This window comes from Pelophylax lessonae, assembly GCF_965119305.1.
Source record: "Pelophylax lessonae genome assembly, chromosome: 2".
NCBI lineage: Eukaryota > Metazoa > Chordata > Amphibia > Anura > Ranidae > Pelophylax > Pelophylax lessonae.
In genome coordinates this window covers 738,741,146-738,757,933 of record NC_138769.1, presented here as the reverse complement: position 1 = coordinate 738,757,933, position 16,788 = coordinate 738,741,146, and the positions used below count along the sequence as shown (strand labels likewise).

The following is a 16,788-nucleotide window of genomic DNA, read 5'->3' as shown; positions in this document are numbered from 1 at the left end:
ATCCGGGAAGTGACGTCAGGAGAGCCCTCTGTGCGTTCCAGACAGCAGGAAGTGCCGGTAACCACAGGCTTTTGCTGTAGGAGCCGTGACCGCTCGAACCATTCGGAATCACTGCACCGGACTGACGGACCTTTACATTATGGATGCCCCTATGCTCCTTTTACTTGCTCGTTTGTGAGTACCCTTACATATGAATTTTATTCTAATAAACCCTTCCTACTACACTTTGAGTGGCGCTTGTATTCTCCTTACAGCTGTTTTCAAGTTCCTTCTTACTTTCCACCAGAGCAGCCTTCAGTGTACATGGAGAATATGTATGGACTTTTTTTATATGGACTACTGATTGGTATTTTATAGAGATTGACATCCCTTATTTAGGTCCCTAGTGTGGAACCTGTGGGTCCCATATTTTTCCTACCTTGCGCCAGTATTTATGCATTTTTTTTGGTTGTGTAGCTGGGAAGTAGAAAGTGCAGGGTCTGGAGGAGGACCAGAGGAGGGCTGGAGTCTGCTGAATACTGAGACCAAGGGAAGGTGGAGACGAGGGGGTGCTGCGGTGGCCCAGAGAGTCATAGAATCTGTAAAAGGAGTTCTGTACTACTCTCTGCTGCTGACTGCTGAGACGGAGAAGGGGGTGGGGGGCAGAGACGAGCCTCAATGGGGCTGCAAGGAGAAGCTTAAGATCTGGCGTAGGAGTTCTTTCCTCCTCTCTGCTGTTGACTGATGAGACATGGTGGGGGCAGAGACAATGGGGTTGCTGAGGTTGCAGGAGAGGTGTGAGGGCCATATGAAATTACCTGGAGGGCCAGATTCGGCCCAAGGGCCTTGTGTTTGACTCATGTGTTCTATATAGATCTTTATAGCACTAGAGGGATCACCAGCAGGAGGAAGGAGGTCCTGATGTCTCTGTAATGATCTTCAGTGAATGGATAGGCTGCATTCTCAGTGATGTCACCGCTCTCTAGTGATTGGATAGGCTGCATTCTCAGTGATGTCACCTCTCTCTAGTGAATGGATAGGCTGCATTCTCAGTGATGTCACCTCTCTCTAGTGAATGGATAGGCTGCATTCTCAGTGATGTCACCGCTCTCTAGTGAATGGATAGGCTGCATTCTCAGTGATGTCACCGCTCTCTAGTGAATGGATAAGCTGCATTCTCAGTGATGTCACCGCTCTCTAGTGAATGGATAGGCTGCATTCTCAGTGATGTCACCGCTCTCTAGTGAATGGATAAGCTGCATTCTCAGTGATGTCACCGCTCTCTAGTGAATGGATAGGCTGCATTCTCAGTGATGTCACCGCTCTCTAGTGATTGGATAGGCTGCATTCTCAGTGATGTCACCACTCTCTAGTGAATGGATAGGCTGCATTCTCAGTGATGTCACCGCTCTCTAGTGAATGGATAGGCTGCATTCTCAGTGATGTCACCGCTCTCTAGTGAATGGATAGGCTGCATTCTCAGTGATGTCACCGCTCTCTAGTGATTGGATAGGCTGCATTCTCAGTGATGTCAACGCTCTCTAGTGATTGGATAGGCTGCATTCTTAGTGATGTCACCGCTCTCTAGTGAATGGATAGGCTGCATTCTCAGTGATGTCACCGCTCTCTAGTGATTGGATAAGCTGCATTCTCAGTGATGTCACCGCTCTCTAGTGAATGGATAAGCTGCATTCTCAGTGATGTCACCGCTCTCTAGTGAATGGATAGGCTGCATTCTCAGTGATGTCACCGCTCTCTAGTGATTGGATAGGCTGCATTCTCAGTGATGTCACCACTCTCTAGTGAATGGATAGGCTGCATTCTCAGTGATGTCACCGCTCTCTAGTGAATGGATAGGCTGCATTCTCAGTGATGTCACTGCTCTCTAGTAATTGGATAGGCTGCATTCTCAGTGATGTCACCGCTCTCTAGTGAATGGATAGGCTGCATTCTCAGTGATGTCACTGCTCTCTAGTAATTGGATAGGCTGCATTCTCAGTGATGTCACTGCTCTCTAGTAATTGGATAGGCTGCATTCTCAGTGATGTCACCGCTCTCTAGTGATTGGATAGGCTGCATTCTCAGGGATGTCACCGCTCTCTAGTGAATGGATAGACTGCATTCTCAGTGATGTCACCGCTCTCTAGTGAATGGATAGGCTGCATTCTCAGTGATGTCATCGGTCTCTAGAGATTGGATAGGCTGCATTCTCAGTGATGTCACCGCTCTCTAGTGATGGATAGGCTGCATTCTCAGTGATGTCACCGCTCTCTAGTGATTGGATAGGCTGCATTCTCAGTGATGTCACCGCTCTCTAGTGAATAGATAGGCTGCATTCTCAGTGATGTCACCGCTCTCTAGTGAATGGACAGGCTGCAGTCTCAGGGGAATTATCTTTGTTATACCTCGTGTCTATAAAGATTGGATAATATCATGTTTGAGATGACTTTGTCAGATATGGGCACTGTGATGGTGTCACAGCTCTGCCGTTTTCTCGGGAAGGTCCGCGATGGTTAGAAGTCAGAAGGAAAGGTGACTCCAGCCCGCAGAATGAGTTATGATCTTGTCCTCTTCCTGTCAGGAAGTCAGCTGCCGTATGTTGTGTTATGAGATGACAGAACATTGATCTGCTGAGGGCATGGAGGCTGAGAACCGTCACACGTCACTATACCATGGAAATCGCTGTCAGTAACAGTAATTGGCTTTACTTCAGGCAGATCATGGCAGACTATAACTAGAGGGATTACCAGCAGGAGGAAGGAGGTCCTGATTCCTCTATATAGATCTTTAAATCACTAGAGGGGTCACCAGCAGATAAAAGTAGGTGCTGATTTCTTCTATATTGATCTTTATATCACTAGAGGGATTATCAGCATGAGGAAGCAGGTCCGAATGTCTCTATATACTGTAGATCTTTCATACCTGCCAACTGTCCCGTTTTTCCCGGGACAATCCCGGCAAATAGGAGCCTGTCCCGGGTATTTTACAGTGTCCCTGTTAATCAGGGACAATGTAAATCATTTTGTGCCACACAGTGTCGCTCTCACCCCAGCTAGGAGTTGTAGTTCTGGCAGCAGGTTGTCTCTCTCTCTGTGCCCGCTCACTCTTCCCGCCTGTCGCAAATTTAACGTGTCACCGGAGGCAGGGTGTCAGCATGGTGCACTTTCCAAAATCCGCCAGCAGGGGGAGGCAGAGCACCTTCCGACAAGCTGGAGGCCTCACACTCCATTAATTACTACTATTAATAATGTTTTTTTATAGATATAATTTTTACACCTGTTAATTGATACATATATATATAGTTTTCTAGCTCTAGATAAATGTGTGTACATATCAGTGTATGTGTATATGTGTGCATATATATATATATATATATATATATATATATATATATATATATATATTGCTCAAAAAAACATAAAACAGACCTCAATCCTCAATGGGAAAAATCTCATGCTGGATATCTATACTGGTATGGACTTGGTATGTGTTAGGATAATATGGACTGGGTAATGTGTTAGGATCTATACTGGTATGGACTCTGTAATGTGTTAGGATCTACACTGGTATGGACTGGGTAATGTGTTAGGATCTATACTGGTATGGACTGGGTAATGTGTTAGGATCTATACTGGAATGGACTGGGTAATGTGTTAGGATCTATACTGGTATGGACTGGGTAATGTGTTAGGATCTATACTGGTATGGACTGGGTAATGTGTTAGGACCTAAACTGGTATGGACTGGGTAATGTGTTAGGACCTATACTGGTATGGACTGGGTAATGTGTTAGGATCTATACTGGTATGGACTGGGTAACGTGTTAGGATCTATACTGGTATGGACTGGGTAATGTGTTAGGATCTATACTGGTATGGACTGGGTAATCTGTTAGGATTTATACTGGTATGGACTGGGTAATGTGTTAGGATCTATACTGGTATGGACTGGGTAATGTGTTAGGATCTATACTGGTATGGAATGGGTAATCTGTTAGGATCTATACTGGTATGGACTGGGTAATGTGTTAGGATCTATACTGGTATGGACTCTGTAATGTGTTAGGATCTATACTGGTATGGACTGGGTAATGTGTTAGGATCTATACTGGTATGGACTCTGTAATGTGTTAGGATCTATACTGGTGTGGACTGGGTAATGTGTTAGGATCTATACTGGTATGGACTCTGTAATGTGTTAGGATGGTATGGAATAATTTCAGTCTCAGAAAATATGGTCTCCCAAGGGAAGCAGAGTCCACATGTAGAGGAATCATAATATGGGAGCCCATTACTGATCTGTGGACTCCCGCACTTTCATCTTGATCTTGGAATCACCACCCGGTAAACCCTTGACCTGGGACTATCATGCGACAAGTGAAGTCTGACAGACCTGAACTTCTGAATACGTTCGTTTTCTTCTATATCATGAGAAAGGCCGTTTAGTATCAGAATTGTTTCTAAACTGAACAAGTATGATTGAATTAAAATTGTTACTCACATTAAATGTTTCTCTTGCAGTCCATCACCAGCGACGGATGAAGCAAAGGTTTCTGAAGATCTACCGGGCTTTCCATTGTTCTCTGTCCCGAAGCCGCTACCTCGTGTGTTTCCCCGGGATCCGCCCTCTGCTCCTGTACAGCCCCCGCCCCGTGACGGTAAGAGGAGTCTTAAGATATGAACTTGCAGCTCAATGAAAGTGTAGTGAGGTCAACTTCTGTTCAGTGAGGGGGATAAAATGTCATCCCAGCCATTGGTGTTTGATGCGGTGGGGTTGTGTGACATCACTAATGGACACTGTCAGGGGCAGTCAGACACTATAGATGCCCTGTAATAGCTTTATTAGATAGAATAGCCTCCTTTGTGTGCCTGTCTGAAACCAGTTTTACTTTATTACTTGGGTCTGACTTCCCTGCTTCCCTAACCCCACCGGGTTTTTATATCATTTTTTGGTTACAGGTGGAGTTTTCCTTTACATTTCACAGTGGGTCTTTTTTTTTTTCTCTTTTTACTGATTCTGGATTTTCTTTAGTATTTTCAGGTTTCCACAGGCCGGAAATCATGGATTACGACATGGGGAGCATCTATGAATTTAACAAAGATGTGAGTACTGCTCTTTATTCGGCAAATGTGACGTCATAGAAGGACCTGGATGAGATCGATTATTCCAGAAAGGCTGCTTGGTTCACCAAGCTGGCCACACACACCATACATTTTGATTGTACAATCACTATACGATCTCCTTAAAATATACTAGAACTTTGTGATATGAAGACAAACCCGAACAATCTATTTAACCACTTTACCACCGGAGGATTTTGCTGTCTTACGTCCGGGCCACTTTTTGCGATTCGGCACTGTGCGACTTTAACTGACAATTGCGCGGTCATGCTACGCCGTACCCAAAGGAAATTTACGTCCTTTTTTCCCCACAAACAGAGCTTTCTTTTGGTGGTATTTAATCATCTCTGCGATTTTATTTTTTGCGATATTAATAAAAAAATGCAACAATGTTGAAAAAATAACACAATTTTTCTACTTTAACAGTTAAAAAATATCCAATATATTCAATTTTTGACATATATTTAGGCCAAAATGTATTTAGCTACATGTCTTTGACAAAGAAATTCTCAATCCGCTTTAAGACCGGAAGATTTTTTCCCATTCTAGACCAGGCCATATTTTGCGATTCAGCACTTCGTTAATTTAATGGACAATTGCGCGGTCGTGTGAGGCTGTACCTAAACTAATGTGACGTCCTTTTTTCCCCCACAAACAGAGCTTTCTTTTGGTGGTATTTGATCACCTGTGCGATTTTTACTTTTTGCGCTATAAACAAAAAAAGAGCGACAATTTTGAAAAAATAACAATATTTTTCACATATTTTATATGAAATTCCCCCCAAAAAAACGTAAAAATCCAAATTTTTTATCATTTTAGGCCAATTTGTTTTCTGCTACATATTTTTGGTAAAAAAAATCGCAATAAGCGTATTTTGATTGGTTTGCGCAAAAGTTATTGCGTTTACTAACTAAGGGAAAGATTTCTGTCATTTTTGGTGCTTTTTTTTTTAACGAGTAATGGCGGCGATCTGCGATTTTTTTTTTGCGCGACTGCGACATTGCGGCGGACAGATCGGACCCTTGACTGACATTTTTGACACTTTTGGGGGTACCAGTGACATTACTACAGTAATCAGTGCTATACATATGCACTGTTACTGTAAAAATGACACTGGCAGGGAAAGGGTTAATTTTTATTGGCGATCAAGGGGTTAATGTATGCCTGGTGCTTACTGACATGTGTGGGGGGAGGTGACTGAGTGACACAGGGACAGATCGCATGTTCAGTTATGCTGGACCCTGCAATCTGACCCTGTCTGTCACTTAGTAGATCCGGCCGCTTTGTTTACACAAGCGGGCAGATCTCCAGACTCGATTCCCCAACGATCGGGGAAGAGCGGCGGTGATCACCGCCGCTCCTCCCCTGGCCCGACTCCCGCTGTGACGGAATACAGCAGGAGCGAGCCTCCGGCGGCGCGCGCGAGGCTCCGGCGGCGCGCGCGCGCCACCCACAAGGGGAGGAGTCCAGCGACGTAGGTCTACGTCGCTGGACGATAACTAACCACTTTGCCGCAGTACAGTCAACGTGACTGGTCGGCAAGTGGTTAATTTGTATCCAGTCAGAAAGAGCATTGCACTATATAGTCATTAGAGTTGAACTCATTCATACAATCAGATTGTAATGTGTGTGGCCAGCATAAGACTCCCTATGGCATATTTTATGATTATTTCTGCTCTTCCACCCACTTTGGTCCAAGATCAGGATCTACTCCCTCACCACCCTTCATAGTTACATAGTTGGTAAGGTTGAATAAAGACACCTTGGTCCAAGACCAGGATTTGCTCCCTCAATGGCTCAAGATTAGGTTCTGATCTCCTTTCCCTCTCGATCCAAGATCAGGTTCTGCTTCTTCATCACCTTTTGTTTAAGATCAGGTTCTGCACTTTGATCCGTCTTGATCCAAGATTAGGTTTTGCTTGCTCACCCCTCTTGGTCCAAGATTAGGTTCTCCTCTATCACCCTCCTTGGTCCAAGATCAGGTTTTGTTCTCTCACTCCTCTTGGTCCAAGATTAGGATCTGCTTCCTCACCCCCCTTTGTTCAAGATCAAGTTCTGATGCGTCAAACCTGTTATTCCAAGATCAGTTTCTTCTCTCTTGATCCAAGATCAGGTTCCGTCTTGATCCAAGATCAGATTCTGCTTCCTTACCCCTCTTGGTCCAAGATTAGTGTAGCACCACCCCCGCAGGAGCTGCTGATTAGATTATTGGGTCTACGTCCTGCCTAACAACCCACAGAATTGGCTCGAACCCTCCCTAGGCACAACTGACCCAGAATAGGACTGGAATACCAAATGGCTACACAGATTGGAATATAACACTTCAATAAATAATAATGACCTGTTACCTCTCTCCAGCTGCAGTCCTTCTGGGTAATACAAGGTGACCACACACAAGCTTGCTTTTAAACAGGAAAGTTATTTACTGTGAATCAAATAAACAGTTTCGATACAGTAAAATATGACTTTGTAAAAGGATATACTAATTAATTAATCAAAGATAAGATAAATACTGTGATATCACTCCTCAAGGGCACATTAATTGTTTCAGGAAATGTCTCAGAGCCTATAGGACCGCCATCTTAATCACTATTATACTTTTGGAGATAAGGCTCAGCATTCAGTTAGACACAGTATCAGAATGTCAGACCTATCTGAGTCCGCTGTTTCTTCTCTATATCTTCGCTAGCAACGTTGGTGCACTCGCAATTTGTAATCCACATTGAGGATGGGTGATCAATAGAGAGAATGGCAGCAAACAGTTAGTAATCACCGCGGGGTGTCTGTGCAGGATTGCCGGTAAAACTTCTGTGAGAGATGTACTGGGCCACCTGGTATATTGCCTTCTACTACTCTAAGGCTAATCCTGACTAAAGTTACTTCTTTGATAGATAGAGTCAGTTTTTGGGCAGGTGCCCTCTCACCAACAGGACTGTCTCCCAGGAAGCCTCCGCTGCTGTCTCAGTCTCCGGCCTCTGTCACCAGCCGCGCTAGGTATTTGGGGTGGATGAGTCTGGTCTCTGTAGAACATCGATGGGACCTCCAGGAGGGATCCTCTACTGGAGATGAAACACTGCAACTTAGTCACTTAAGGCCCAGGAGTTTCGGCCTAGCATACAGCATCAGCCCACAGCACTGGCATCCTGCTTGTCTCACTGTGTCTTTCCCAAGAGAGTGAGCCTGGCTCCTCCCTTCCTTTATAAAGCTTCCCCCAGAAGGCTGTGCGGTGCAGCAGTGCACCCTGGTATTCTCAAAGCACTATGGGCGATGAAGACTGCTCAACTTCCTGAAAGGAAAATAACATCAAAAGACATTCCATAGCCGCTGCAATGTGTCCTTTTGGCCACTAGATGGAGCCGAGTTCCTCTCAAATGTCAAGCAGCAGTCTTTTAGAACTTGTATAATGGAAGACCCCGCTACACACTCCCCCCACTTGAGAAACTTTGGTCCCCAAAGAGGACAACAGCATGTACTCCAGTGCATATGTTGGCAGTACACAAAAAAAAAAACATTAACATATGCATAACAGGGAATCATCTTCCTTTTCATAAGCAGAGTTCAAACTTAACAACTGCATATTACAACACAGGTTCGACATAGGAACCTCCCACCAATTGTCAGGGGAGGGAAGGTAATTCTGTTCACAGACCCCTGACACTTGAGTGGCTTGTACAGATGTGCCTGGGGGTGAGCTAGGGTTGTCCTCCACCAAATCTGCGGTGGAAGAACTAGGCTGATCAAGAGTTCGTTTGGAAGTAAAGATAGCCTCTTCTGAGCATTCACCCAATTGGTCATAGGTCAGTCTTTTGGGCGGGTGAATGACTCTTCTTTCCCTCTGTTCTTTGGGATGCACGATCTCAGAGGTACTAGGACCAGCCACTTCTGGGGATTCTTCAATGTCCTCCTCCTCATGTTCCAACACACAGGAATCTGATGCTTCAAGAGCGGTCAGTTCTTCTTCAGAGGAAGGTGCAACCTCCTCCTCAGGATCTTCATCATCAACTACTTCTTCTGGAAGCATGTGGAAAGGTATGAATTCGGGGGCTTCCGCCCGAAGGGTTCCTCTGTCAGCCAATTCGGATGAAGACAGGGAGGCAGGTGTGGGTTCTGGTAACTGAGACGACCACATCCAGTCAGGTACCTCCTCTTCATCTTCCAGATCTTCAGATGAAGAATTTCCCTCCCTCACATCTGGGAGTGTCGACTGAGATCTGGTGACTGGTCTGGACAGGCGAGAGGTCGAAGGGGTCTCTGGCGAATCTACGACAGGAGGCATGCGAACTGCTTCAGAGAGAGGCAGTAAATGGTTCCTATGCCAAGTCTTCAATGGACCCACACTTCCTTCAGGCCGAATTTGATACACAGGGAGGTTTGGTAGTTGCTTGCAGATAACATAAGGTTGGGACTTCCAGCGGTCTGCCAACTTGTGTTTTCCCGGGACACCCAAGTTCCTCAACAATACCCTGTCCCCTGGTTGCAAGTCTTGGATCCGAACTTTTAAGTCGAAATTCCTTTTATTCCTCAGTCCACGTTGATCAGATGTGGCCTGAGCTTTATCATAGGCCGATTTCAGACTCTTCCGCAGTCGGTCCACATATCCCTTGTGCGATGCTGAAGAGGTGTGATCGGGCGAGATGCCAAAGGCCAAATCCACTGGCAATCGAGCCTCTCGTCCAAACATTAGACGATAAGGGGAATATCCAGTAGCATCACTGACAGTACTGTTGTAGGCATGCACAATGGCAGCTACATGTTTGCCCCAATGCTGTTTCTTCTCTGAGCTTAAAGTCCCCAACATGTCCAAAAGAGTCCTGTTAAATCTTTCCGGCTGGGCATCCCCTTGTGGATGGTAGGGAGTAGTTCTAGTCTTTTGGATGCCTAACAGATCCAACAGTCTCTTGATCAGTCTGCTTTCAAAGTCTCTTCCCTGATCTGAATGGAGGCGTTGTGGTAACCCATAGTGTACAAAGAACTTTTCTACAAGAACTTTGGCTACTGTAGAGGCCTTCTGATCCCTTGTTGGGAATGCTTGGGCGTATCTGGTAAAATGGTCTGTTACCACAAGGACATTCCCTTGGCCACTCAGATCAGGCTCTAGGCAAAGGAAATCAATGCACACCAGTTCCATGGGTCCCTGGCTTTGCAGATGGCCCATTGGGGCTGCTTGACGTGGCAGAGTCTTCCTTTGTATACATCGGACACAAGAATGACAGTATCCTTCAACTTCGGCCCTCATACAGGGCCAGTAGAACCTGTCTCTGACAAGCTGAAAAGTTCTTTCAGGTCCCAGATGGCCATGATTATCATGAAGAGCAGCCAGAACTCTCTCCCTGTATTTAGCTGGTAAGAACAGTTGCCACTTCTCCTCCAGATCTTCAGATGGGCCTCTTCGGTAGGCCACCCCTTCTCGGATCTGTAACCGGGTCCACTCTCTATGCAACAGACGGGCCCCCTGAGGAGAGTCGGTGAGAAGCAACTCAGGGCGCTGGATCTCCAAGGCTTCCAAAAGAAGTTTTCCCAGAGGGTCTTCCAGCTGCTCCTTCCTCAAGTCCCTTTTGGACAGCCGGGGTAAATCTTCCCCTTCAACCTGGGTCACCCTGCAATAGTATTTGGGTACTCCGACAGCCGAAACCCCAATCTCTTCGGCTCTTGATCCTCCTCTGGATCGAAGTTCAGTTCCCTGATATAGGGCACGCACCCCTTCTGGAGCCAAATGGGTCCATTCTTCATCAGGTTCGTGTGGTGCATGCAACCTTCTGGATAGGGCATCTGCATCCCTGTTCCCGATTCCTGGCCGATACTTCAGGCTGAAGTTGAAGCTAGAGAGGGCAGCCAACCATCTGTGTCCTGTTGCATCCAGCTTAGCTGTAGTCAACAGATAGGTAAGGGGATTATTATCCGTCTTGACAATGAATTCAGCTCCGTACAGGTAATCTTTCAGTTTGTCGACCACTGCCCACTTTAAGGCCAGGAATTCAAGTTTGTGGGTAGGATAATTCCTTTCAGCAGGTAGTAGACTCCTGCTCACGTAGGCTACGGGTCGCAGGTGGCCCCCATGTTCCTGGTAGAGTACCCCACCCAGCCCATCTCGGCTGGCATCGACATGTAGTTCATATGGTTTCGTGGGGTCTGCGTAGGCCAACACAGGGGCAGTGGTTAGATTCTTTTTCAACTGAATGAAAGCCCCTTCACATTCTGGGGTCCACTGATCCTGGATGGACTCCTTGGCCTTCCGGGGTCCCATGGTGGACTTCATTGGCTTGACCAGTTCAGGAACGTCATCTTCTTCGTTCTTTAGTAACTCATTGAGGGGTCGGGCAATCTTGGCGAACCCCTCTACAAACCTCCTGTAATAGGAGCAAAAACCCAGGAACGACCGAAGTTCGGTCACATTTGTAGGTCTCGGCCAGGAGGCGACAGCATCCAGCTTGTCCGGGTCGGTGGCCACCCCTTCTTCAGACACGATGTGGCCCAGGTAATGGACCGAGGACTGATAGAATTGGCACTTCTCAGGAGAAAGTTTCAGGCCTTCTTCATGTAGCCTCTTCAGGACCTTTTCCAACCTCTCCTCGTGTTCTTCCAAAGTTCTGCCAAACACGATAACATCATCCAAGTATACCAGTACCTCTATCAAATTCATATCTCCAACGGTCCTTTCCATCAGCCTTTGGAAGGTAGCAGGGGCCCCTGACAATCCCTGAGGCATGCGATTGAACTCAAAGAACCCCACAGGGGTGATGAAGGCTGTCTTCTCCCGATCTTCAGGGTGCATGGGGATCTGATAATACCCACTCTTTAAGTCCATCACACTGAACCACTTCGCCCCTGACAGGCTCTGTAGGGCGTCTTCGATTCGAGGAGTGGTATACTGGTCTGGGATGGTTCTTCTGTTCAGTGTTCGGTAGTCGATACAAAGCCTCAGAGATCCGTTTTTCTTCCGGACTACCACTATCGGAGAAGCATATGGGCTCCTGGATTCTCGAATAACCCCAGTCTTCTTGAGTTCCGCCAGCTGCTGACGTAGATCTTCTAAGTCACCTAAGGGAACTCGCCGGACTCTTTCTCGGAAAGGTTTGTCCTCACTCAGGCGGATCTTATGAGTGGCACTCCTGGCGCATCCCACGTCGAACTCAGCCCTAGAAAATATTCCTCGCCATCCAGCAAGTTGTGCCTTGGCCCTCTTCACCCATTCTGGTGGGAGGGCAGCGTTTCCAGAGCAGAGCTCTTCTATAACATCTTCACCCCTTCCCTCCTCTTTAAGATCAGATGGGACAACTGGGGTAGCCGGGTTAACTTGGCCCAACAGCACTCTGGCCGGTACCTTCACCGGTGTAGTAGAGGTGTTTCTGACACTCACTAAAACCCTTCCATGGTTTTTCTGTAACACCTTCAAAGGGATCACTTCAGGGATTACTTCTATCCCTCTCTCCTCTTCCTGTGGACCTGATTCAAAGATGATAAAAGGGCCCGGCTGTTTCCATGTGAGTTTAACGGAAGCTTTCAGACAAGCCACCTCTCCTGGCTGCAAGACCTTTTCCGTTCTGTCCAACTTCCAGAGTCTTCCAACTCCTTCTGCAGGAGTCTCTTGCTCCAATACTAATCGTTGATAGGCCTGCCGTAGCATGGGGTGAATCCTTGGCGCTGGAGCATCCTGTCCCTGGACCAGTTGTGTCAGGAGGCGCCTTACTAGGTCAGTGTTGGTCCCTACGATGAGAGAGCTTTTGTTGGCCCCTGGCGGACGAGGACAGACCACCGCTAGGGTGTCGAAGGTTTCAGCTTCACCAGCCACTGATGGGTCAAAGGTCAACTTGATTGGCAGATACCCGTCATAGGGAAAACTTTGAGTCCCGATACCCCATATCTCCAGATCTTCCAACTTCTGCAGAGGTAGATGGGTAAGGTGTTTATCATAGAAGTCTCTATACAGAAGAGTCACTTGGGCCCCAGTGTCAAGGAGGGCTCTTGTGTAAATTCCTTCTACCTGGACAGAGACTACAGGGGAAGGCCCGACCAAGTTAGTTGGGAATTCTCTTGAAGTGGCCTTGTTGTCTGATTCAGTTCTCTGCACCCAGGCTCTTTTCTTTTTTTTTCTTCTGGACTTCAGTCCCCTCTGGGCCCGGTGTGCATTGATTTTCCTTCTCTCAGTAGCCTGGAGTATAGAACTAGGGGCGTTGTACCTGGATCTGACTCCCTGACTCAGATTCCCTGAATCATTGAGTCTCTTGGATTCCCTTGAAACTGGCGGGCACCCGGTCGACTCCTTCACGGGTGCCCTCTGAAGTTTTTCCGCTGGCTTGCGAGGTTCTGAGGCGACATTTCCTGGGCTGGGACATACTCCTCTAACATGTCCTACTCCCCCACAGTTGAAACAAGTTAGCGATCTCCTAGGTCTCGGTTCCGGGTCTACTCTAAGGTTAGAAGGTTTATCCGGCTTCTCTGACACGTTCCCATCAGGTAGAGTAGATGCCTGACTAGTCAGGATGGACACCATTTCTATCAACTGGGACACCTGGGTCTTTAGGAGTTCAACTTGCGAGTCACTTTCTTTTGCACTTATCACTCTGACACGAGCAGTTGAGTCAAACTGCCGACTCTTCCTTTTGTTGTCTAACATGACCTCTTCTTCTCTGACCATTCGGATCAGGTCAGGGTATTCCAGAATGCCACCATCTTGGCGAGTTCGCAACAGTATGGCAATGGGATCTAAGGGTTGAGCCCCTCTCAGCACCTGCCGTGCACGAGTCTCATCTACCTTCCGGGGGTCTATCCCTTTCTTTATCAAGATCTGGTGGATGATCTTATCTAGGCGTCTAATAAATTCGGACAACTTCTCTTCCTCTTCTTGGTAACAGTGGTCTAACTGGTAAAGAAGTTCAGCCACGTTCTCCGTCCGACCAAATACATCTTGTAGAATGTCTAGATAATCCTGTGCAGTACAGTTCTTTTTGCTTAGCTTGAGATTACGTACGGCCTCTAGTGCAGGTCCCTTTAAACTTTCTGTGATTCTCTGTTTCTTGTGCTGTTCTGGTACCTCCCACTCTTCCAAAGCCTGAGTGGCGGTATCTAACCACTCTTCAAACCCATCTTCTGTCGAAGGCACAGGCTGTTTCCCAGAGAATGTCCTGAGCTTCCTATATTCAGTCATCAGATAGTTTGGGGAGTCCTTACTACATTTTGCTACGATTTCCCCAAGAACAGCACACAGTTCTGAGCTAAAGGTAGACAAAGGTGGTGACTCTGGACTCCCTTCTTGGACACCTTTTTCTTTGCTGGATCCCCCAGGAGTGGTGGATGAGGGACCTTCAGTAAGGACTTCTGGATGTATTAAGAAAAGTTCTGTTTGGTCAGTAGTCTTTACACTGGTTCCCTTAAAGTAATCAGGGACCCCCTTCCTCCACTCACACAATGCATACGTGTGTGGAACGGTGGTGTCTGTCTTTATGTCAGTCACCCAGAATTTCCTGTCTGTGGACAGTGCCCTTAAAACTGGGAGGAGTTTTTCCTCAGTCCAGACCTCTCCCTTGATTTCAACCACCAGGCCATTTTCCACTACGACATTCTCTTCCCTGCACCACTCGGCTGCAGCGGTAGGGTCCATTTCTGCGTTGAGGGGGATTCTGTGGCTGAGAGGGTTGTGTTGCAGGACTGTAGATCATCCCGGACGAGCCCCCACGTGTAGCACCACCCCCGCAGGAGCTGCTGATTAGATTATTGGGTCTACGTCCTGCCTAACAACCCACAGAATTGGCTCGAACCCTCCCTAGGCACAACTGACCCAGAATAGGACTGGAATACCAAATGGCTACACAGATTGGAATATAACACTTCAATAAATAATAATGACCTGTTACCTCTCTCCAGCTGCAGTCCTTCTGGGTAATACAAGGTGACCACACACAAGCTTGCTTTTAAACAGGAAAGTTATTTACTGTGAATCAAATAAACAGTTTCGATACAGTAAAATATGACTTTGTAAAAGGATATACTAATTAATTAATCAAAGATAAGATAAATACTGTGATATCACTCCTCAAGGGCACATTAATTGTTTCAGGAAATGTCTCAGAGCCTATAGGACCGCCATCTTAATCACTATTATACTTTTGGAGATAAGGCTCAGCATTCAGTTAGACACAGTATCAGAATGTCAGACCTATCTGAGTCCGCTGTTTCTTCTCTATATCTTCGCTAGCAACGTTGGTGCACTCGCAATTTGTAATCCACATTGAGGATGGGTGATCAATAGAGAGAATGGCAGCAAACAGTTAGTAATCACCGCGGGGTGTCTGTGCAGGATTGCCGGTAAAACTTCTGTGAGAGATGTACTGGGCCACCTGGTATATTGCCTTCTACTACTCTAAGGCTAATCCTGACTAAAGTTACTTCTTTGATAGATAGAGTCAGTTTTTGGGCAGGTGCCCTCTCACCAACAGGACTGTCTCCCAGGAAGCCTCCGCTGCTGTCTCAGTCTCCGGCCTCTGTCACCAGCCGCGCTAGGTATTTGGGGTGGATGAGTCTGGTCTCTGTAGAACATCGATGGGACCTCCAGGAGGGATCCTCTACTGGAGATGAAACACTGCAACTTAGTCACTTAAGGCCCAGGAGTTTCGGCCTAGCATACAGCATCAGCCCACAGCACTGGCATCCTGCTTGTCTCACTGTGTCTTTCCCAAGAGAGTGAGCCTGGCTCCTCCCTTCCTTTATAAAGCTTCCCCCAGAAGGCTGTGCGGTGCAGCAGTGCACCCTGGTATTCTCAAAGCACTATGGGCGATGAAGACTGCTCAACTTCCTGAAAGGAAAATAACATCAAAAGACATTCCATAGCCGCTGCAATGTGTCCTTTTGGCCACTAGATGGAGCCGAGTTCCTCTCAAATGTCAAGCAGCAGTCTTTTAGAACTTGTATAATGGAAGACCCCGCTACATTAGGTTCACCTCTATCACCCTCCTTGGTCCAAGATCAGGTTTTGTTCTTTCACTCCTCTTGGTCCAAGATTAGGATCTGCTCCCCCCCCCTTTGTTCAAGATCAGGTTCTGATCCGTCAACCCTGTTATTCCAAGATCAGTTTCTTCTCTCTTGATCCAAGATCGGGTTCTGTCTTGATCCAAGATCAGGTTCTGCTTCCTCATCGCTCTTTGTCCAAGATTAGGTTCTCCTCTATCACCCTCCTTGGTCCAAGATCAGGCTTTGTTCTCTCACTCCTCTTGATCCAAGATTAGGATCTGCCCCCCCCCCTTGTTCAAGATCAGGTTCTGATCCGTCAACTCTGTTATTCCAAGATCAGTTTCTTTTCTCCTGATCCAAGATCAGGTTCCGTCTTGATCGTGTTATGCTTCCTCACCCCTCTTGGTCCAAGATCAGGTTTTCTCCCATCCAAGATCAGGTTTTCCCCCATCCAAGATCAGGTTTTGCTCTCTCATCCATCTTGGTCCAAGATTCGTTCTGCTCCATCACCCCCTCGGTTCAATATCAGGATCTGATTCCTCACCCCCAGTTCCCTCACACCCAATGGTCCAAGATTAGGTTCTGCTCTCGTTACCCCCACTTGGTCCAAAGCCAGATTCTGCTAATCTCCCTTGGAGTGGTCTTGTTTCTAATTCAAGGCCATGTCTCCCCAAAACACACAGACTCTGGGAATCTAGGTCCAGGATCCATACATATGGCCTAGATGCCCCATTACCAGCAATGA

The 16,788-nt window shown here is 46.9% G+C and overlaps 1 protein-coding gene across 6 annotated transcripts in view; it reads left to right on the top strand.

Annotated features, from left to right (window-relative positions):
• Positions 1 to 16,788, top strand: part of ARAP1 (ArfGAP with RhoGAP domain, ankyrin repeat and PH domain 1) — a 406,767-nt gene that overhangs the window by 184,516 nt on the left and 205,463 nt on the right. For 5 of the 6 annotated variants that reach the window (XM_082244568.1, XM_082244571.1, XM_082244567.1 and 2 more), the window contains exons 3-4: positions 4,500 to 4,636; positions 5,011 to 5,081. In XM_082244568.1, the coding sequence (XP_082100694.1) occupies positions 4,500 to 4,636; positions 5,011 to 5,081 (208 nt within the window). The remainder of the gene's footprint in view (positions 1 to 4,499; positions 4,637 to 5,010; positions 5,082 to 16,788) is intronic. The other variant, XM_082244572.1, reaches the window with a different exon arrangement.